The following is a 17,582-nucleotide window of genomic DNA, read 5'->3' as shown; positions in this document are numbered from 1 at the left end:
CAACACAGATAATGCTCATGATGACAATGGACAATTCAAGGAATTGAATTCTCAATACACAAGGAACATACCAGGCGGCTATGCTGGTTTTGTTCACAAGAAACCAAATTCAAAGAACCAATTCGAAATTCCTAAGTCAACGGCAGAATTTTCTTGCCAGGAAAACAGCTTCTCATCGAAGTATAACTTGGACTCACATCTATATTCATAATAAAGATTTGATTTGGAGTCACCAACTTTTGGGCAGTATTATCACGGAATTATATAATTAGAAATGTCTCAAAGATCTTCTTGTCCCGTCTCCCGCTAACAAAGTATAAGAAATCCGTGGATCTAGCATCTCTGATGGGTGGATAGCCAACTTAAAAATCTCCAAGAAGTTTTTTACTATCTTCCTAAATTGTTTGTTCCTCTAGAAAATAGCTTGCTTTATCAAGTTCTTCCTAATGTTTATTCCAAATCCTTTCTCTTGCAATCTATTCTAGCTGATTCGGTCCCTATTACTTTGCAGCAACAGAGAACATAATGTGTGTGTGCCCCATCATCCATGTGTCCAACATCTGTGTTATATGGGGAACCTTGTTTTCCCAGCTAAACCTGTTCAACTCATCTATTTTCCTTCACATAACTTTACCTTTCTGACTTTTACCAGCATGGAAAATCACTAGTATTTTTTTCATACAACGGGTTACTTCTGCCACAAGGTCTGATGATGCCACTAGCTTGAACAATTATCCAAGAATACTTACTTTGAGGACATGGCTAGGAACTATTATGCAAACAGAACCCAAGGACAGACTCACCCAGCTTCTCAGAAGTGACCAACACTCTCCCCATTAAATCGAAAGCACAGGAGGCAGAAAAGCCAGAATTAAATGCTTTGGGCTGTGCTTATAATTAATTTCCACATTTAAAAGCAAAGTTACTTGTCAGAATTCCAGTGTTATCACTGCAAATGACTTCCTAAAAATCTTATTAATCTGAGTTCTAAAAGAAACATTCTTTGTTCTTCTTCTCCCATCCTGATGTTTCTGGAGTGACATAAAATGCAGCTTTGAGAGAGAGGACGTTTTACCCATGTACACACAGACTGGATGGTTGCACCCCAAACAGCAAAACTACTATTGGGGGCAAAATAATTCAAGGCTACGAACATGCCCAACACATCTCCTCCTCCTCCTATCCCCACAACAATAACCCAGTGAGATGGACTGAGCTGATGGAGAGTGACTGGCACAAAGTCACCCAGCTGCTTTCATGGGTAAGACGGGACTTGAACTCATGATCTCCTGCTTTCTAGCCTGGTTCCTTAACCACTAGACCAAACTGGCTCTTTGTACATGTGATGTGATGGTTAAACTGATTGTAACTTCTAAAAATATAGTTTATTCTTATCCTTCCCCTAACCAGATGCCCCTAGATATGATGGACTACAAATGTTATCATACTCAGCACTGCCAAGTGAGGATTATAGGAATTGTAGCCCCATATTGCTAATGTGCATCCTAATATAGGCAATCCTTGACTTACAGCCACAACTGAGCACAAAATTTTTGTTGCTAAGCAAAACATGTGATGTCAGTTTTGCCCCGTTTTACAACATTTCTTGCCACAGTTGTTAAGTGAATCACTGCAATTCTTAAAGTTTGTTAAATGAATCTGGCTTCCCCATTGACTTTGCTCATCAGAAAGTTGCCAAAGGTGATCACATGTCCCCGGGACACTGCAGCAGTCATAAATATGATGAATCAGCTGCCAAGCATCTGAATTTTTATCAGGTGACCACGAGGATGCTGCAACGGTTGTAAATGTAAAAAACAGTCATAAGTCACTTTTTCAGTACTGTTGTAACTTTGAACAGTCACTAAATGAGCCTAAGTTGACAACCTTCTGTACAAGAAGCGGCTCTTAAATAGATGAAGAAATTCAATGCCTGAAATGTGTCTGCAGTACATAAATCTGTATTTGTGCTATAACTATAATACAGTAAATGCCATAACCATAAATATTTAACAATATTATTTGATGCAGAAATCATCAAAAGTTTCCAAGGCGCTCTTTCATCGCCCAGAACAAAGAGAGATTTTTAAGAGGGAAATTCATCTCTCTCTCTTCTCTCACCCAACAGGAGGTTCAACTATATTAAGATGCAAACTAGACATCAAGAATTTCTCATCTCAGAAATACCTAGCGTGAGGTCAGCGGTTAGCCCCCCTTCAATCAGAAATTTCCTCTCCCCCCCCAGCTCGTCTCGTCAGCCAAAGATTCAATCTGTGGCTCCTGATCAGATTCCATCTGCCTTCCTACCGCGTGTCCTGCGCACATCCCAAAGCAAATCTATTGGAAATGATGTTTTCATTAAAGAGCCCATATGGCTGCTTTTAAGCATCATTCCGCTTTTCTGCAGGTGGTCTGGCAGAAGGTAAGCAAATCTGGTGAGTTTCTCCTTTTGGGGGAACCAGCTGGTGCAAAAGAAGCACCCTTGGCTGCCTCTGTGGGAGAAAGAGACACAATTAGTAGGAAGAGGACTCACAAGGGACTCTTCACAAATCACTCCCCCCCTCCCTGCCTGGTAATTCCAGAAGACCTCTCCTATTACTGAATAACAATTACTCTCTCCCAGTTACTTAACTCTGGCTATGCCGTCATAACTCTCTTTAGAGCAAAGCTGCTTAAATAAAACCCGGGGAGAGGAAACTTCTGCTCCTTTGGAGACCTAGAAAGCTCAACACAAATGGAGGAAATGCAGCTAGGACAACAACCAGTGCACAACGCGGAGGGATGGATCACAGGCTGAAGCTGCCACCTGCCTCAATATCATCCACTTCCTTTAAATCAGCAGGGAAGTGAGCGGCTTTTGCAAGCAAGAAGATCAGGAAAACACACAGTGGCTGCATTAGCCTTTGAACTGGGGGACAAGGCAGAGAAATGCGGAACATCATAACATTGGTATCCAGCTCCTGTCGAAAATCTAAAACAATTTTTTTTCAGGGTACAATCCTCACGCTTGGGTGGGAAACATTTACTGAGAAGAAAAATTGTAGATCTCTGCAACACGACTACAGGTAGGCTTACTAACGCAACTGGGATAGGAACTTTCGTCGCTGACTGGTTAAGTAAATTGTGCCTGTTTTTATGATTTTTGCTATGGTTCTTAAGTGAATCACCATGGTCATTAAGCAAATCCGGCTTCCCCCTCCCCCAATGACTTTGCTTGTTGGAAGGTCACAAATGGGAAGGTCACAAATGGTGAATGCACAACCCGGGGATGTTGTAACCATCGTAATTACACGCTGGTTGCCAAGCGGCTGAGTTTTGATCATCTGACCGTAGGGGATGCTGTGATAGTGTGAGGATTGGTTGTAAGTCCCTTTTTCCGGTGCTGTTGTAAGTTTGAACGGACGGTTGTAAGTCAAGGACTGCCTGCAAGCAAGCAAGCACAGTGAAGGCTGCTAAGCCTACAGAGTGGAAGCTAGCAACAGCAGAGTCTTCGGAGAAGGGCAGGATATAAATGGAATTAAAATAAAATAAATAAATAAATAAAACTATGAAAAGGAACATCAGGCATGGAGGGAGCGGGGAATGACACGGTAAATATTTAGGAGAGAATCCTTTGGATCACTTTGAATATGGCGATTTACAAGTGAATACTGGGCATAAGCTTAAAATGAATGCCCAGACAAGGTGGGGAGAAGTGCTGAAGTGCCAATTAGCAGGCAGGGGTACTTTTAAATCCTTGCACGCAACAAAAAGGACACTGCTGTGGATCTGGCAGCTCTTTGATGACATACAGTATGTGATGCATTCAAAAGCAGCATCTCTGTTCCTATTGCAGCCTCAGTGAGCATCTCAGCTCTTGGCAAGGAGATGGTTCATGACTCCTTTGCAAGGAGGCATCTTCACCCTCTCTTGGGCCTTTTGTGCAAAGATACACAGATATGAAAAATGCACCACCAGACATGCTTGGGCTTAATGTCCTTTGATATAAATCAAGACACATGTTTTTTACATTTTAAATTAATGAATTCATCTACTTTCTCAATATCCTTCCAGGGCCCCAGCAAAACATTTTTCACACTGGTATCAGCATTTTTTTTTCAGCTGCAAATGAGATCCAGAGGAAGAGGGAGAAACGGTTCACATACGAGGAAACAACTGAATCGTTCTGGACAAAAGTGGACTCTTGATTTTCTTTTCTTTTTTTAAATTGTGCCTCACGTTTTCTCCATGGAATTCGGTTTGCACGTGCAGATGTCTCTGTTGCAGCCCACATTTATCCTCGTTAAAAAACTGACTGTCTTCACGCATTAGGCTAGGTCTCAGTGGTCTGTTTAACACAATCTTTCTCGAACTCGGCAATTTTTAAGATGTCTGACTGCAACTTCCAGAATTCTCCATCCAACAAGCATTGGTTTAACATCAGTATCTTGCCTAAGCTGTATATTTTAGAATTTGATTTTGAAAATCAACATGATACTGTATCCATCACACCAGTATTAGCCTACAGCTCATGCCGCCACCAGATAAGATAGATAGATTTATATATGAGGGTGAAGGTTTGTTTTCCAAGCTTGTGGGTTAGTTTCTGAATGTTTTGTTACCAGAAGATGTTTGTTTGTTTGTTTGTTTGTTTGTTTGTTTATTTATTTATTTATTTATTCGGTTTATATACCGCCCTATTCCCAAAGGACTCAGGGCGGTTTACAAGGCAAAATTTAAAAACAATCCAATATAAAATTAAAATAAAATTAAATTAAGTCTAGCCGCAAAAATTAAATCACAATTTAAAGACATTAAACCCCTCAGTCCAGACCAGATAGCTCAAAGAGCCAGGTTTTTAGGTCCCGGCGAAATGAACGAAGGTCGGGGGCAGTCCGGAGTTCCGTTGGCAGCTGTTACCTAGCCTGGTAACGAAACGTTCAGAAACCAACCCACAAGCTCAAAGGACAAACCTTCATCCTCATCCTACACCCGAGCTACAGATATTCTCCACTATTGCAGTTTTATATATATATATTGTATTTCTTAACCATCCCTCTCCCTTAGAGATAGGCTCTGGGCGGTGATTTCCAAATTAGTCTTCATTCCTATCAGAGCTTGTATGGATAAACTTCGCAATGCATCTATCCAGCACCTCTGTTTTTCTACATCTTATGAAATGACATCATTGGAAGCTGCTCCATTTTCATCCAGTCTTACATGGCCAGTGATAGCCAGAGCTGCAAATTCTTCTCAATGCACCCGGCAGCCATTTATGCCAGTGAGACCTGAAAGGTGTCAGCAAATATATTAACAAGAGACTCAACATCTTCCAACAAAGATGCCTTTTCCAAATGAAGAGAAGGACAAGGGGGTGACAGGATTGCAGTCTTCCAATACCTCAGGGGCTGCCCCAAAGAAGAGGGAGTCAAGCTGTTCTCCAAAGTGCCCAAAGGCAGGACAGGAAGCAACGGATGGAAACTAACCAAAGAGAGAAGCAACCTAGAACTAAGGAGAAACTTCCTGACAGTTAGAACAATTAACCAGTGGAACAAGCTGCCTCCAGAAGTGGTGAATGCTCCGACACTGGAAGTTTTTAAGAAGAGACTGGACAGCCATTTGTCTGAAATGGTATAGGGTTTCCTGCCTGAGCAGGGGGATGGACTAGATGACCTCCAAGGTCTCTTCCAACTACTACTACTACTACTACTACGACTACTACTACTACTATTATTATTATTATTATTATTATTATTATTATTATTATTATTATTATTCATTGCACAATCAGCCAGATGTTCAGACTGGATTTGGCATTTTTGTCTACCTATCTAATCCTTACCAAGAACCTGGGATAGGCAGATGTGGATGTTTGATGGTATTACAGATATCGTCGCAGGATGGAAGCAGTTCCTAGTAAGGCCACCTTTTGCAATTGACTAATGGCGAATTTATCAATGCCAGTGGTGTTCAAGTGGTACCCCAGTTGTTTTGGCATTGCACCCAAGGCGCCTATTACTATTGGTATTACCCTTGCTTGCTTTTGCCACAGTCTAGAAAGACTGTGGCAAAGGCAAGCAAGGGTAGTACCAGTAGTAGTAATAGTAGTAGTAGTTGTTATTATTATTATTATTTCTAAAGATTCACTACTTTAGTATAGTAACTACTATCATGTTACTAACGAAGAGCTCAAAAAGAGTTTCTCCTGCAAATTATATAACATTGTCGCACACAGAAGACTCCAACTTCCAAATCGTATTCTGTGTATGGAGAGAGATCGAATCCCCAAGTCGTACAAGACCTTAAACTTCACATGGGAAGACGCTGAAATACAGGGAGTCCTCAACTTACAACAGTTCATTTAGTGACCATTCAAAGCTGCAACAGCACTGAAAAAGTGACTAATGACCATTTTTCACACTTAACGACCATTGCAGCATCCCCAGGGTCACGTGTTCAAAATTCAGATGTTTGGCAACTGACTCGTATTTATGACGGTTGCAGTGTCCTGGGGTCATCTAATCAGCTTTTGCAACCTTCTGACAAGCAAAGTCAATGGGGAAGCCAGAATCACTTAACAACCGTGTTACTAAGTTAACAACTCCAATGATTCACTTAACAACTGTTGCAAGGAAGGTCGTAAAATGGGACAAAACTCACTTAACAAACATTTCACTTAGCAACATAAAGGTAGGCCCAGTTGTTGTTGTAACTCAAGGACTACCTATACTTGCCCCAAGCCCATAATACAGGAGATCCCTTGCTGTCGGATATGCCAGGGGTCCCCAACCCCCAGTCCGTGGACCAGTACTGGGCCACTGCATGCCAACAACCGGTCAGCATAAACAAGCAAGGCCCCATCCGTGGGATGCAGGGAGCACACCAAACCACACACTCTCCGGTCCGTGGAAAAACCTCTCTCCACGGAACCGGTCCCTGGTGCCCAAAAGGTTGGGGACCTCTGTGATATGCTACATATAGCATGGCAGGATACTAAATGCACACAAGGGCATTCCTCTTAAGCCAGCAGATTCTTGCCAGCTGAGTGGTGCTTCCCAAAAGCCCTTGCTGTTAGTTGTAAGACATTGGAACCTCATTGGGAGCAGGTCCTGGACTGTGACACTGCACTGCAGCTCCAGACCCAACAAGGGAAGGGATTTCTCAGACATACTGTACACACATGTAGCAAAAGGCCAAATTTGGCAGCCTTTCTCTGTTGCGCTAACCGAGGCATGCTCTCATCTGGCTGGTTTCACACTCCACTGGAGATCCAAAAAAATGAAGCTTAGCTTGCAAATTAACCGACTGCAGCCTCTTCGGGCAGGCAAACCCCAGGAAAAAGAAGGAAAAAGAATCAGAGAAGGGATTTTCCCCACAAATGATTAATAGTGCAAATCTATCTGTGTACTCAGGCTTCAGTGTAATCTAAGGGTTCACACACTGCGATGAGCCATCATTTGCTCAACTGTGTCTTATCAAATAAATTACAATGGGGCAGCTTTACCCAAAATAAACGATGAGGGGTTGTGCCAAAGTATGAGACTGGAGAGCTGCAGTCACAGAGTTCAGTCTGCAGTCTCTATATTTATTTTCACCAGCTCTATTTTCATAAATATAGCTAGAATTTCAAGGAGCAAAAGCTAAATTTTCCTTCAACAGGTTTTGCAGGGAAAATCTGGGAAAAACCAATTCACTTGAATGCAGTTTCAAATTACCAATAATCAGTGTATGTATGTATGTATGTATGTATGTATGTATGTATGTGTGCATATATGTGTATATGTGTGTATGTGTGTGTGTGTGTGTACACACACACACACACACACACACACACACAGAGAGAGAAAGAGAGAGAGAGAGAGAGAGAGAGAGAGAGAGAGAGAGAGAGGGAGAGAGAGATGGGTTTTGATCTGGCAAACCAATATGCACCATACGGAGAAAAAGGAACTTTTTATTCAAATTAGTACATTGCCACTTTATGGAGAACAGCTTGATTAATGATTTAAGAATCTGATTCAAGGGTGACAATTTATATTGATGCAAGTTTTTAAAATATTATTTTGCAAAATTATTGTTTTTCACCGTTATGTCTACAACTACCATTTGTATTCAAGTTTTAAAAGGTCCCTTATAAAGTTGCCTTGCATAGTTTATGGTCAGAGGGAAAATAGTAAAAGCTTTATGCCAGTTATTTATTAGTTCTTCTCAGAACAACCATCCCTTCTCCAAAGCAAAACAGAAGCAACCCAAATTAAGCAAAATCTATACCTACAAATTGGACGCAGCTAAATAGATGGATTGGGAAAATGAGGTATTTACATTTATATGCATTTACAGAAATTCAACAGCAAAAAAAAGCCAACTTTAAGGTCTTAAATATCAGAAATAAAGAAACCAGACAAACATTAACTGGAAAACAGTTTTACAACCATTGGTCCATCATGTAGAAAACAGACTGAAAATCTCAAGTCTACACTGCATATCTTCCAGGGACTTGTAGAAACAATTGAATTATATGCTAAAGTGAGATAAAATCAAGAGCTTTCGGTCAGAATTGGGCTAGGCCTAATTGTTCAAATAAAAGGTGAAAGATATATGCGGAGTTAGTTTCGCCCAAAAGAACTGGTCATGCATACCAACATTTATTACTGTTGCAAAATTCAGTATAATATAAAGTTTGTTGCCTTTCAACTTAAGAACGTATTGCTCAACTCTGCTCCTGGTTTTCTTGCACACTTTTAAGAAAAAAAATGAGATAATGAGTAACTACAAAATGCAAAATGAGAAACTACAAAATGCAAAAGAAGAAATTATAGTTTAAATTCCAACTCCAGCCCCGGAGTGCAGACCATACAGATAATCTTTGACTTCCAATCAGTTGCTTAATGATTGTCCAAAATTACAATGGACCTTTGCAAGTCTACACAGATTCAAAATTAAACAGCTGCTGCTTCTCCCCAATTACGTAACTGCAACCAACCTTTTAATTTATTTGTATCCCGCCTTTATTTTTACAATTAAGCAGCAAATATATCCCTCACACCTTCCTTCTATTTTCCCCAAAACAACAACCCTGTGAGGTAGACTGGACGGAGAGATAGTGACTGGCCTAAAATCACCAAGCTGGCTTTCATGGCTAAAGCTGGACTTGAACTCACTGTCTCCTACTTTCTAGTCTGGTGCCTTCACCACTAGACCAAACTGGCTCTTCATTAGACCATTTCCATCACCTCATGGTCATGTGACTCCAATTTGCAATTGGTGTTTTTTTTTGCCAGAAACTGCCTTTTACTTCTGGTTTCTGGCAAAAAATAGCTATTATGGACAACGGATTAACTTAACAGCTTCGAAGTTGACATAAAGACTCTGTCATTTGCTTATGACCACTACCAAAAAAAGATCATAAAATCAGGTTGGTCACCTGATGACCTGTTTAACAACTGGCATAACTTATAACCATAATTTTTGACTCAGTTATGGTCATAAATTGAGGACTACCTGCAGTCAGATTCGTTTCCCAGTCTTGGGTTTCTAATCGGACTTTCAAATATGGTTTCACTGCTCTGAAGGAAGAAAAGGCAGTTTGGTAATCCCAGGACATTTCCAGAGCAGCCCAGTGAAGGAGGTATAGTACAAAATAACCCTTGTTCTAATAAATCCTGCTTTATGTGACAGAACCTGCCACAGCTGACCCATTCTCCCTTACCTACATATATATTAAAACGACATGCCAGCACTATGGTATCTAGGCAGCAGAATAAGTCCCAAACAGTATTTCAAAAACCCCAAACCATTTCTTCTGAGCTCCTTTTCCTTACCACATCAAAATTTTCTGTCCTAGACTGTTCTCTGAATCATACAAGGCAACCATTAAAAACACTCACAAAGCCACACTTCTGCAGTATTGGTGAATAGGAATAGTGGAGAAGAATCTTGCCCTGGATTTTAAACACTATCTAAATCAGGGGAAGGCAACCTTGGCTCTTTTATGACTCGTGGACTTCAACTCCCAGAATTCCTGAGCCAGCTGTGCTGGCTCAGGAATTCTGGGAGTTGAAGTCCACGAGTCATAAAAGAGCCAAGGTTGCCTGGCTCAAGAATTCTGGGAGTTGAAGTCCACAAGTGATAAAAGAGCCAAGGTTGCCTACTCCTGATCTAAATCCACAGTGAGACTGAAACTCAAAGGGCTGGTTCGAACATGCGGTCCAATGTGACATGAAGGACTGCATTCACCCATTATGGTGAGCCAGATCGTGGTTTGTTTGGTTTTACTTCGGCATTTTGCACAAACTCAACCACAGCGGTTTCTATACCACAGGTTATGGCTTACTATATTGTCGGAACCAAGCCAGAAGGGGTTTAATTAGCAGCTATGGATACATAAGCATAAATCTGGTATTCAAAGACTTTGTTACCAATAAATAAATAAACAAACCGTAGTTTAAAAATATGGGCAAATCCCTTATGTCTATATGACTAAACCAGCAAAGATCAAGCAAGCTGAACCTCCATGTCCCCTCACCTTTTTCAGCACATTTATGGAGTTATGATAGTTAACCTATCTGTCTCGGAGCCACAAGCCACGTTTTTGCATGTGTAAACTGGCCTCTGAGGTTGAGTCTAATCAAATGTGTCTTGGTGAAACCACTACAATATTCATTGTGTTTTCTTTGAATTCTGGTGAGGGATGAGTCACACACACAAGAAAATGGAAACCGATCTGGTTAGATTATCTGAGTTTTAATGAGGAGATGCCTGAATCCTCTCTGTGTTATCTTTCCCATCCAGAAAACTGAGCAGTGATATAGAAGGGGATGGTGTAAAAGAAAAGGAAGATGAGAGAAATGACTCACCATCTGTTACTCTCCCTGAAACCAAAAATCACATTCTATACCAGCACAAGCCTGCAGAGCTCAAGATTTCTCAAGGTGAGAAGAAAACATCTAAAGCAACTTCCTTGCCTGATTCATCAAATATCCTGTGCTCAAATCTGGTCATCCGCAGCATTTTTATGTCCTCCCTGTCTAAGCGGAAGAACAGCACGGAGGAGATGCATTGCTATGCATATAAATATATACATGCAGGGCTTTTCTTCTCATAGAACGCTCAGAACGGAGTTCCGGCACCTTTTTTGGATGGAACCTTGTAGGGTAGGCAAGACAGGTTGTATGACACTTGTGAGTTCCGGCACTTTTTTCTTTTACAAAAAAACCACTGTATACATTTTTTTTAAAAATTCCATTTATATCCCGCCCTTCTCCGAAGACTCAGGGCGGCTTACAAGCTTAGCAGTAGCCTTCATTCTATGTATATGCCTGCTTGTTAGGGCTTTCACACACACCCCAAGCGGCATTATTCAAAGTCAGCTTAATTGCCCCCAACAATCTGGGTCCTCATTTTACCTACCTGGGAAGGATAGAAGGCTGAGTCAACCTTGAGCCTGGTGGGATGCGAACCTGCACTAATTGCAGGCAGCTGGTGTTACTTAAGGAGGCATTAGCCCACTGCTCCACCAAGGCTCTTTTAAATATGGAACGCTTCACGAATTTGCGTGTCATATAAATTGCTATGCATATAAATATATACTGTACATGTCCATCTCCCTCACCTCCACCACCTTTTTACATCACTTTGTCTCATTTTCTGGGTGGAACATCCTTTGGGGGGGCAGATATTCTTCAAGATGTTGGGTTTTGATCTATTAGCCCCTTTTTTCTGCATTTATCCCACACTCTTTTTGTAAAGCAGCTTAAAGAGCAGAGTTTTAACAAGTTGGGGGAAATAGGACAAGCACAGCTGCTGGATCTGGAAAGAGACCTGTATGTTGAAAAATTTTGTTTTCACAATCTGGAATAAATCCAGAAGTTCCTTCACAAATATCTCTCAGGGGAAAAAATCAGATACCTTTTCCTTGGAAGTACAGGAATGTTATCTGAGAACTTCATAATAATGGTGCACAGATATCTAGACACACTTACTAATGTCTATAGTAAATTGGTGGCCAGAAAGTTACCAGGCTAGAAACCACGAGATGGCGAGTTCTAGTCCTACCTTAGGCAAGAAAGCCTGCAGTGTGACTTCAGGCCAATCACCAGAAGACTGTAAGTTCTAGTTCCGCCTTAGGCATGAAAACCATCTGGGGGACTTTGGGCCAATCACTGCCTCTTATCCCAACCGCCTCACCAGGGTTGTTGTAGTGGGAAAGAAAGGAGGATCCAGTAGTAGTCACCTTGAGCTATTTATACAAATAATAAAGGTGGTATATAAATAAATAACGAAATGTTCAAGGGTGTGGAGGAAGCATATAGGGAAAACATATATACAGTATAATAAAGCCAGGGAACAATTATCTTTGCATCACAACGATTTGATTTTCTGTCACTTGAAATCCGTCTGTGTTTGCCAGAAGATGGGGCCTTTATAGAACTGACAAATGAGGAAAAAAATAACAATCAAATGCTCAGAATACCAAGAACTCAAAGCCATGCTGATATAACACCCCTTGATTTTATGGGATTAAGCAGCAATAAAAGTGTAAAATATTTCTAATCCAGATTAGAGTATGCTATTATATGCAAAGTGTTGTCGTATATTTCATCTAGAAAAAAATAGAAAAAGATGGCAGAGAGACATCCTTGCAGATTTTTGCTTATCAGTCAAAAGTAATCTATTTGCACTGTATAGACATTCTTTAAAAATATGAGATATATGGTTTCATCACTATCCTGACGACATGTTGGCCAACCTTTCACACAAATATCTTGCACATAACTATGCACTCAGTTTCAGCTCATACCCAAGCGTTAAAACAGGGTGGATTTACCTTATATACAAATCAACAGATTTGTTCCCTAACTTAAACAACAAATTCCCCTACCCTAGGCGTGAAAAACTTGCTGGGTGACTTTGGGCCAGTCACAATCTTTCAGTCCAATCCACCTCACAGGGTTGTTGTTGTGGGGAAAATAGGAAAAAAGGTATGTTTGTAGTCTGGAGTTATTTACAAACAATAATAAAGGCAGGATTAAAAAAACAAATTTTAAAAACACGCTTATTGAAAAAAAATGAATTTGTTAAGACACACAGTGATAAATAGAAGTCCAATGCCATTGTACCTTTGAAAACTAGATAAATATTTCTTTAAAAACAGAAGACGCTTCAAGAAAAATCAGGGGAAGGAAAAACATGACTACATAAAAGGACCAATGAACTGTGAGCAACGTTCTCCTCCCTCCTGAAGATAATTTGCAAGGTATGTCAATTTCAATAAATCAAATATGGTTTAAGGTTTATTAAATATGCAGATTAGTGGAAGATGATAAACCAGATGTTGCTTCCAGAACTGAGCATGAAACACTAACTATGCATCTAACACAGCTCTTTTATTACAGTACTGTAAATGTCCCAAGCAAGCTTCAAAGTTGCACAAAAGTCTTCAAACTTAGTTGTTAGGAAGCCCAAGAGATAAAACAAAAGCAACAATTGCTTAGCAATCTCTACTGACCTTTAGTTTAGATACTGCAGAAGACAATGCATATTGCTTCAGCCCTATAAATCATGTAACATACTGAGAAAAAGCAACATTTGAATGCTGAATTAAGGAGGTATCAAATCTCAAAAACAGGAGGGAGAGGAAATTAATTTGTGTCTTTGTCTTTTATCCTACAAAAATGGAAGCTGACTTCAACGACTTCAAAGGGAGGAGTCCTTATACTATCCTGGATAAGAAAAGATTGGACAACTGTTTGTTCCAGATATTACATTATAAGGACTCCTGATATGGACAGAGGATTGGACTAGATTAGAACAATATTTCTCAATCTTGGCAACTTTAAGATGTGTGGACTTCAACTCCCAAAATTCCGCAGCTTGGCTGGCTGGGGAATTCTGGGAATTGAAGTCCACATGTCTTAACGTTGCCAAGGTTGATAAACACTGGATCCCTAGAAGACCTCCAAGGTCCATTCTAGTCCTATGATTCTATGATTCACTAGCTGGAGAGAAATATTCTACATACAGTTTTCATTTGACATTTTCCAGGCCTGTTCTGAAAGTGAAAAAGACTAGGACAATTTAGCCTTACTAGTTTGAGCAAACATCCTAATGACAATAAGGGGCATAAAACAAGCAAGGTTATCCACATATATCCCAGTTTTTAAATGTAGAATCTCTATAGAATTTGCATTTTTTAAAAAGATGCTGATTCCTCTAATTTCTATAACCCAACGACTAAGTGTTTAGCGAAACCCATCTGAGCTTGTCCTAAACATTTCAGTACCTGAGGCTGAAAACATTGCACTGTATGCCGTTATAACTTGGGGCAGAGTCAATTAAACAATAATTAACAATATTCAAAATCTAGTGCTTCACTTTCACGAGGCATATCGGAGAGAAAAAGTGTTAACTTACTTTTCATACTCGATATTATCTTTGTCACATCGCTTGTCTTTGTGCTTCTCCCAGTCTTTCCCATGTTTACATGTGGTCAGAGAAATAATGTCTTTACCATTATGGATGTGGCGGAGAGCATTCCTGGTGTCGGAACCAATGCCGGTCAGGTACCTCTTCCCTTTAAAAACCAAGAGATACTTCTTCTTGGGTGGGAGAGAGGTCTTGTACAACCAGCCTCTTTCACCACCTTTTTGAGGATGGTCCTTTGAAAACAAAGGGATGGAGATATCAAAACCAGGCCGAAAGTTCTCCATATAAAAACTGGCTTTGGCCAGGATAGCTTGTCCAATGTCAAAGCCCAAATCTTCGGTGTAATTAGGCCACGTGCCAGAATACAGGTTAAATATGAGATGGTTTTGTCCATCATTCCAAAGCCGGAAACCTTGGATTTTCTCGTTGATGTTATGGACATATTGTATGGAGAGATGGTCCCTATCCAGTGTGTCAATGTTTAGAACAAACAGGCAGGCTTCCTCAGGGTTTGAGGTGTAATAACGCGACTCTTCAATGGAGCTGATGATTTTGAGGTAACTTTTGGATACTGGATCCCCTCCTTGTAGGGGGTAAACAAAGACTTTGAACCCGTGTTCCCTACATTTGGAAAAATCAAAGCAAGTCTCCATACGGCACCTGCTGTTCTTGTAAACACTCAACCTCAATTGCTGCCGGCTTTTTGGAGATTCGTCGCTGTGGTCCCTTTCATTGCTCTGGAGCTCCTCAGAATCTGCAAAGTTCTTGAGAAGAAACTCATCGGCCCAACGAGGCCAGGTCTTTAAGACTTCAGCTTTTTTGCTGGAGAAGAAGGCCAAGTGTCTTATTTGGTCTCCCCCAAACAAAACAAGCAGAAGCCACGTGGCCAAGAGAGTCACGAACAGGTATTTTTTCCTGGCCTGCATGGGTTCATGCAGAACCCACCAAATCCTTATTTAGAAAGGAAATCAAATGGATCAATACAGCAATCCAGAAAATGAATTATTCAGGCATAAGGGGGAATTAAATTCATTGGAGAGAAACAGGAGCTCAAACCTCAAAACTGGAGTCCAGAATGCTGCAGATGGCAATTTCTAAGGATCCAATTTCTCTCCCCATTTTAGGATATACCCTAGCTTTGAAATTCACCACTCCACCGTTTTTCTTGTTAGAGTTGATCTGATGGCTTGTTCAGTTCCAACAATTTGGTGTGGTTTTGAACCAAGCCAGCCTTTATCATCTATAATCTTTACTCCATATTTATTTCAGGCTGGGTAAACAGCCTGAATTTGATTACTATTTCTTTTTCTCTTTACCACTTCCTGGTGTTTTTAAATCTTCAGCGACTGCCCTATCTTTCTTCCCCTGAGGATTAAAAAAAAAATCTATGTCATTTTATCAACTCACCCTTCCAGTTTGCGACTGTATTAGGTTCTTCTTTTGTTCTGCTATCTGATTTGGCCTGGCACCACCTTATTCCCTTATCACACACCTCTAGGGGATGAGCAGACAATCCAACAGGTAACTGATAAAAGTCTCATGGGATACTTGATCTTTAAAAGATCCTTAATGGAGAATCTACCTTTCTTCCACTCAAGCTAGCTTTGAATCCACTTGTTCGCCTTACAAGAACAGACGAACCAGGTGACTGTATCTCCTGCTGTCGAACAAACACAAAGAAACATTTGCAGTCCCAAATTTCTTAGATTCTTGGCTTTCCGATGGAGACATGTCTCCTCTGCTTCCAAAGAAATAAACTCAGATCTTCACCCACCAACAATCTTCAAGCCAAGCCAAGTTTTTTTTCCTGCGGTTTTCCTTTGTTTTATTAATATAACTATTCTCTGAAGATAAGATTTTCAACAAGTTTAACTCTCAACCTTCACAGAAGCCTTCCAACCCTTCCCGGTTGATCTTTTCAACACCTTCGCTTCTTTCCGGGACCCAGTTAATTCGTTCAACACTTCCTGGAAGTCACCAACCTTTCTCTCTAAAACCGAAGTTATTTTTGTCCGGGTATAGGTTTTTATTATCCTTTTTTTTTCTCTCCCCCCAACCCGCCTAGCACTTTTCTCCCTTTGGCCGAAAAAAGAAAAAAAACAACTGGAGCTTTCTGCGCTTTGGTGCTTGTGGTGGATCATCCGATTCTTCCGAGGCTCAGAGACCCCATTTACCCCGAGAGGGAATAAATCCGGCGGGAATCCCAGGGCAATGCACCGTAGTGCCCTTAGCTCACCTAAGCTTCCGTCCGCCCTTCCTGCTCAGTCCATTACATTCCGCATTATCCGCACTCCCCGGCTTCTTCCTTGCTACAAGCAGTAACCTGGCAAGCCACAACCATCCGCCTTTCTCCGCCGTCCCGTGTCTCCGCCGTCCGTCACTCACGGCGCTGCGCCTCGCCGGTCCGGCTCCGGCTCCCCATCGCTGCTTCCCCTCCTTGCCCGCCTCGGCTACTCAACACGCAGCGTCCCACTTCCACCTTCACAACATTCCACTCGGCCCCGCCCCCTCTCTTCTGATTCGTCCCCGGCCCCCTCAAAGGGCGTGGCTGCTCCCTAACTCTTTCCTAACCGAGGGCGCGGGGAGGGGAGGCGAGGTTGCTCATTGGCTCTTTCCTGCCGCGCCCGTCCGGGATGCTGGTCCACGTGGGGAAAAGCGGAGGGCCGCGTTCGGTGCTTTGCCGCGAAACCTTCGCTCGCCGCGGGTGGGAAGGATTCTTTTTCTCAAACTGGGGAGGGGTGCACCGAGAGTCGGGGTGGATTACTTTTTTTTATTTTAATTCCATTTATATCCCTATATCCCGCCCTTCTCCGAAGACTCAGGGCGGCTTACAAGCTTAGCAGTAGCCTTCGTTCTATGTGTATGCCTGCTTATTATTTAATTTTTAATTCCATTTATATCCCGCCCTTAAGACTCAGGGCGGCTTACAAGCTTAGCAGTAGCCTTCGTTCTATGTATATGCCTGCTTATTATTTTATTTTTAATTCCATTTATATCCCGCCCTTCTCCGAAGACTCAGGGCGGCTTACAAGCTTAGCAGTAGCCTTCATTCTATGTATATTGCCTGCTTATTATTTTATTTTTTATTTTTAATTCCATTTATATCCCGCCCTTCTCCGAAGACTCAGGGCGGCTTACAAGCTTAGCAGTAGCCTTCATTCTATGTTATATGCCTGCTTATT

At 41.3% G+C, this 17,582-nt stretch overlaps 2 protein-coding genes across 4 annotated transcripts in view; one reads left to right on the top strand and one right to left on the bottom strand.

The window, feature by feature from the left end:
* The window catches only part of SLC30A2 (solute carrier family 30 member 2), a 57,194-nt gene extending 52,895 nt beyond the window's left edge, over positions 1-4,299 (top strand). For both annotated transcript variants that reach the window (XM_083369791.1, XM_083369789.1), the window contains exon 9: positions 4,054-4,299. The gene's annotated coding sequence lies outside the window, so the exon portion shown is untranslated. The remainder of the gene's footprint in view (positions 1-4,053) is intronic.
* Positions 1-17,188, bottom strand: part of EXTL1 (exostosin like glycosyltransferase 1) — a 47,104-nt gene extending 29,916 nt beyond the window's left edge. The window contains exons 1-2 of one of the 2 annotated variants that reach the window (XM_083369751.1): positions 16,637-17,188; positions 14,389-16,057 (exon numbers count right to left, since the gene is read on the bottom strand). In XM_083369751.1, coding sequence (XP_083225877.1) covers positions 14,389-15,326 — 938 coding nt within the window. In that variant the 5' untranslated portion in view covers positions 15,327-16,057; positions 16,637-17,188. Of the gene's footprint in view, positions 1-14,388 lie in introns of both variants that reach the window. The other variant, XM_083369750.1, reaches the window with a different exon arrangement.
* Positions 17,189-17,582: the final 394 nt, after the last annotated feature.

This window comes from Vipera ursinii, assembly GCF_947247035.1.
Source record: "Vipera ursinii genome assembly, chromosome: 9".
NCBI classification, from domain to species: Eukaryota; Metazoa; Chordata; class Lepidosauria; order Squamata; family Viperidae; genus Vipera; species Vipera ursinii.
Note: the sequence above shows the minus strand (reverse complement) of the source record. Positions and strands in the feature narration are given on the sequence as shown.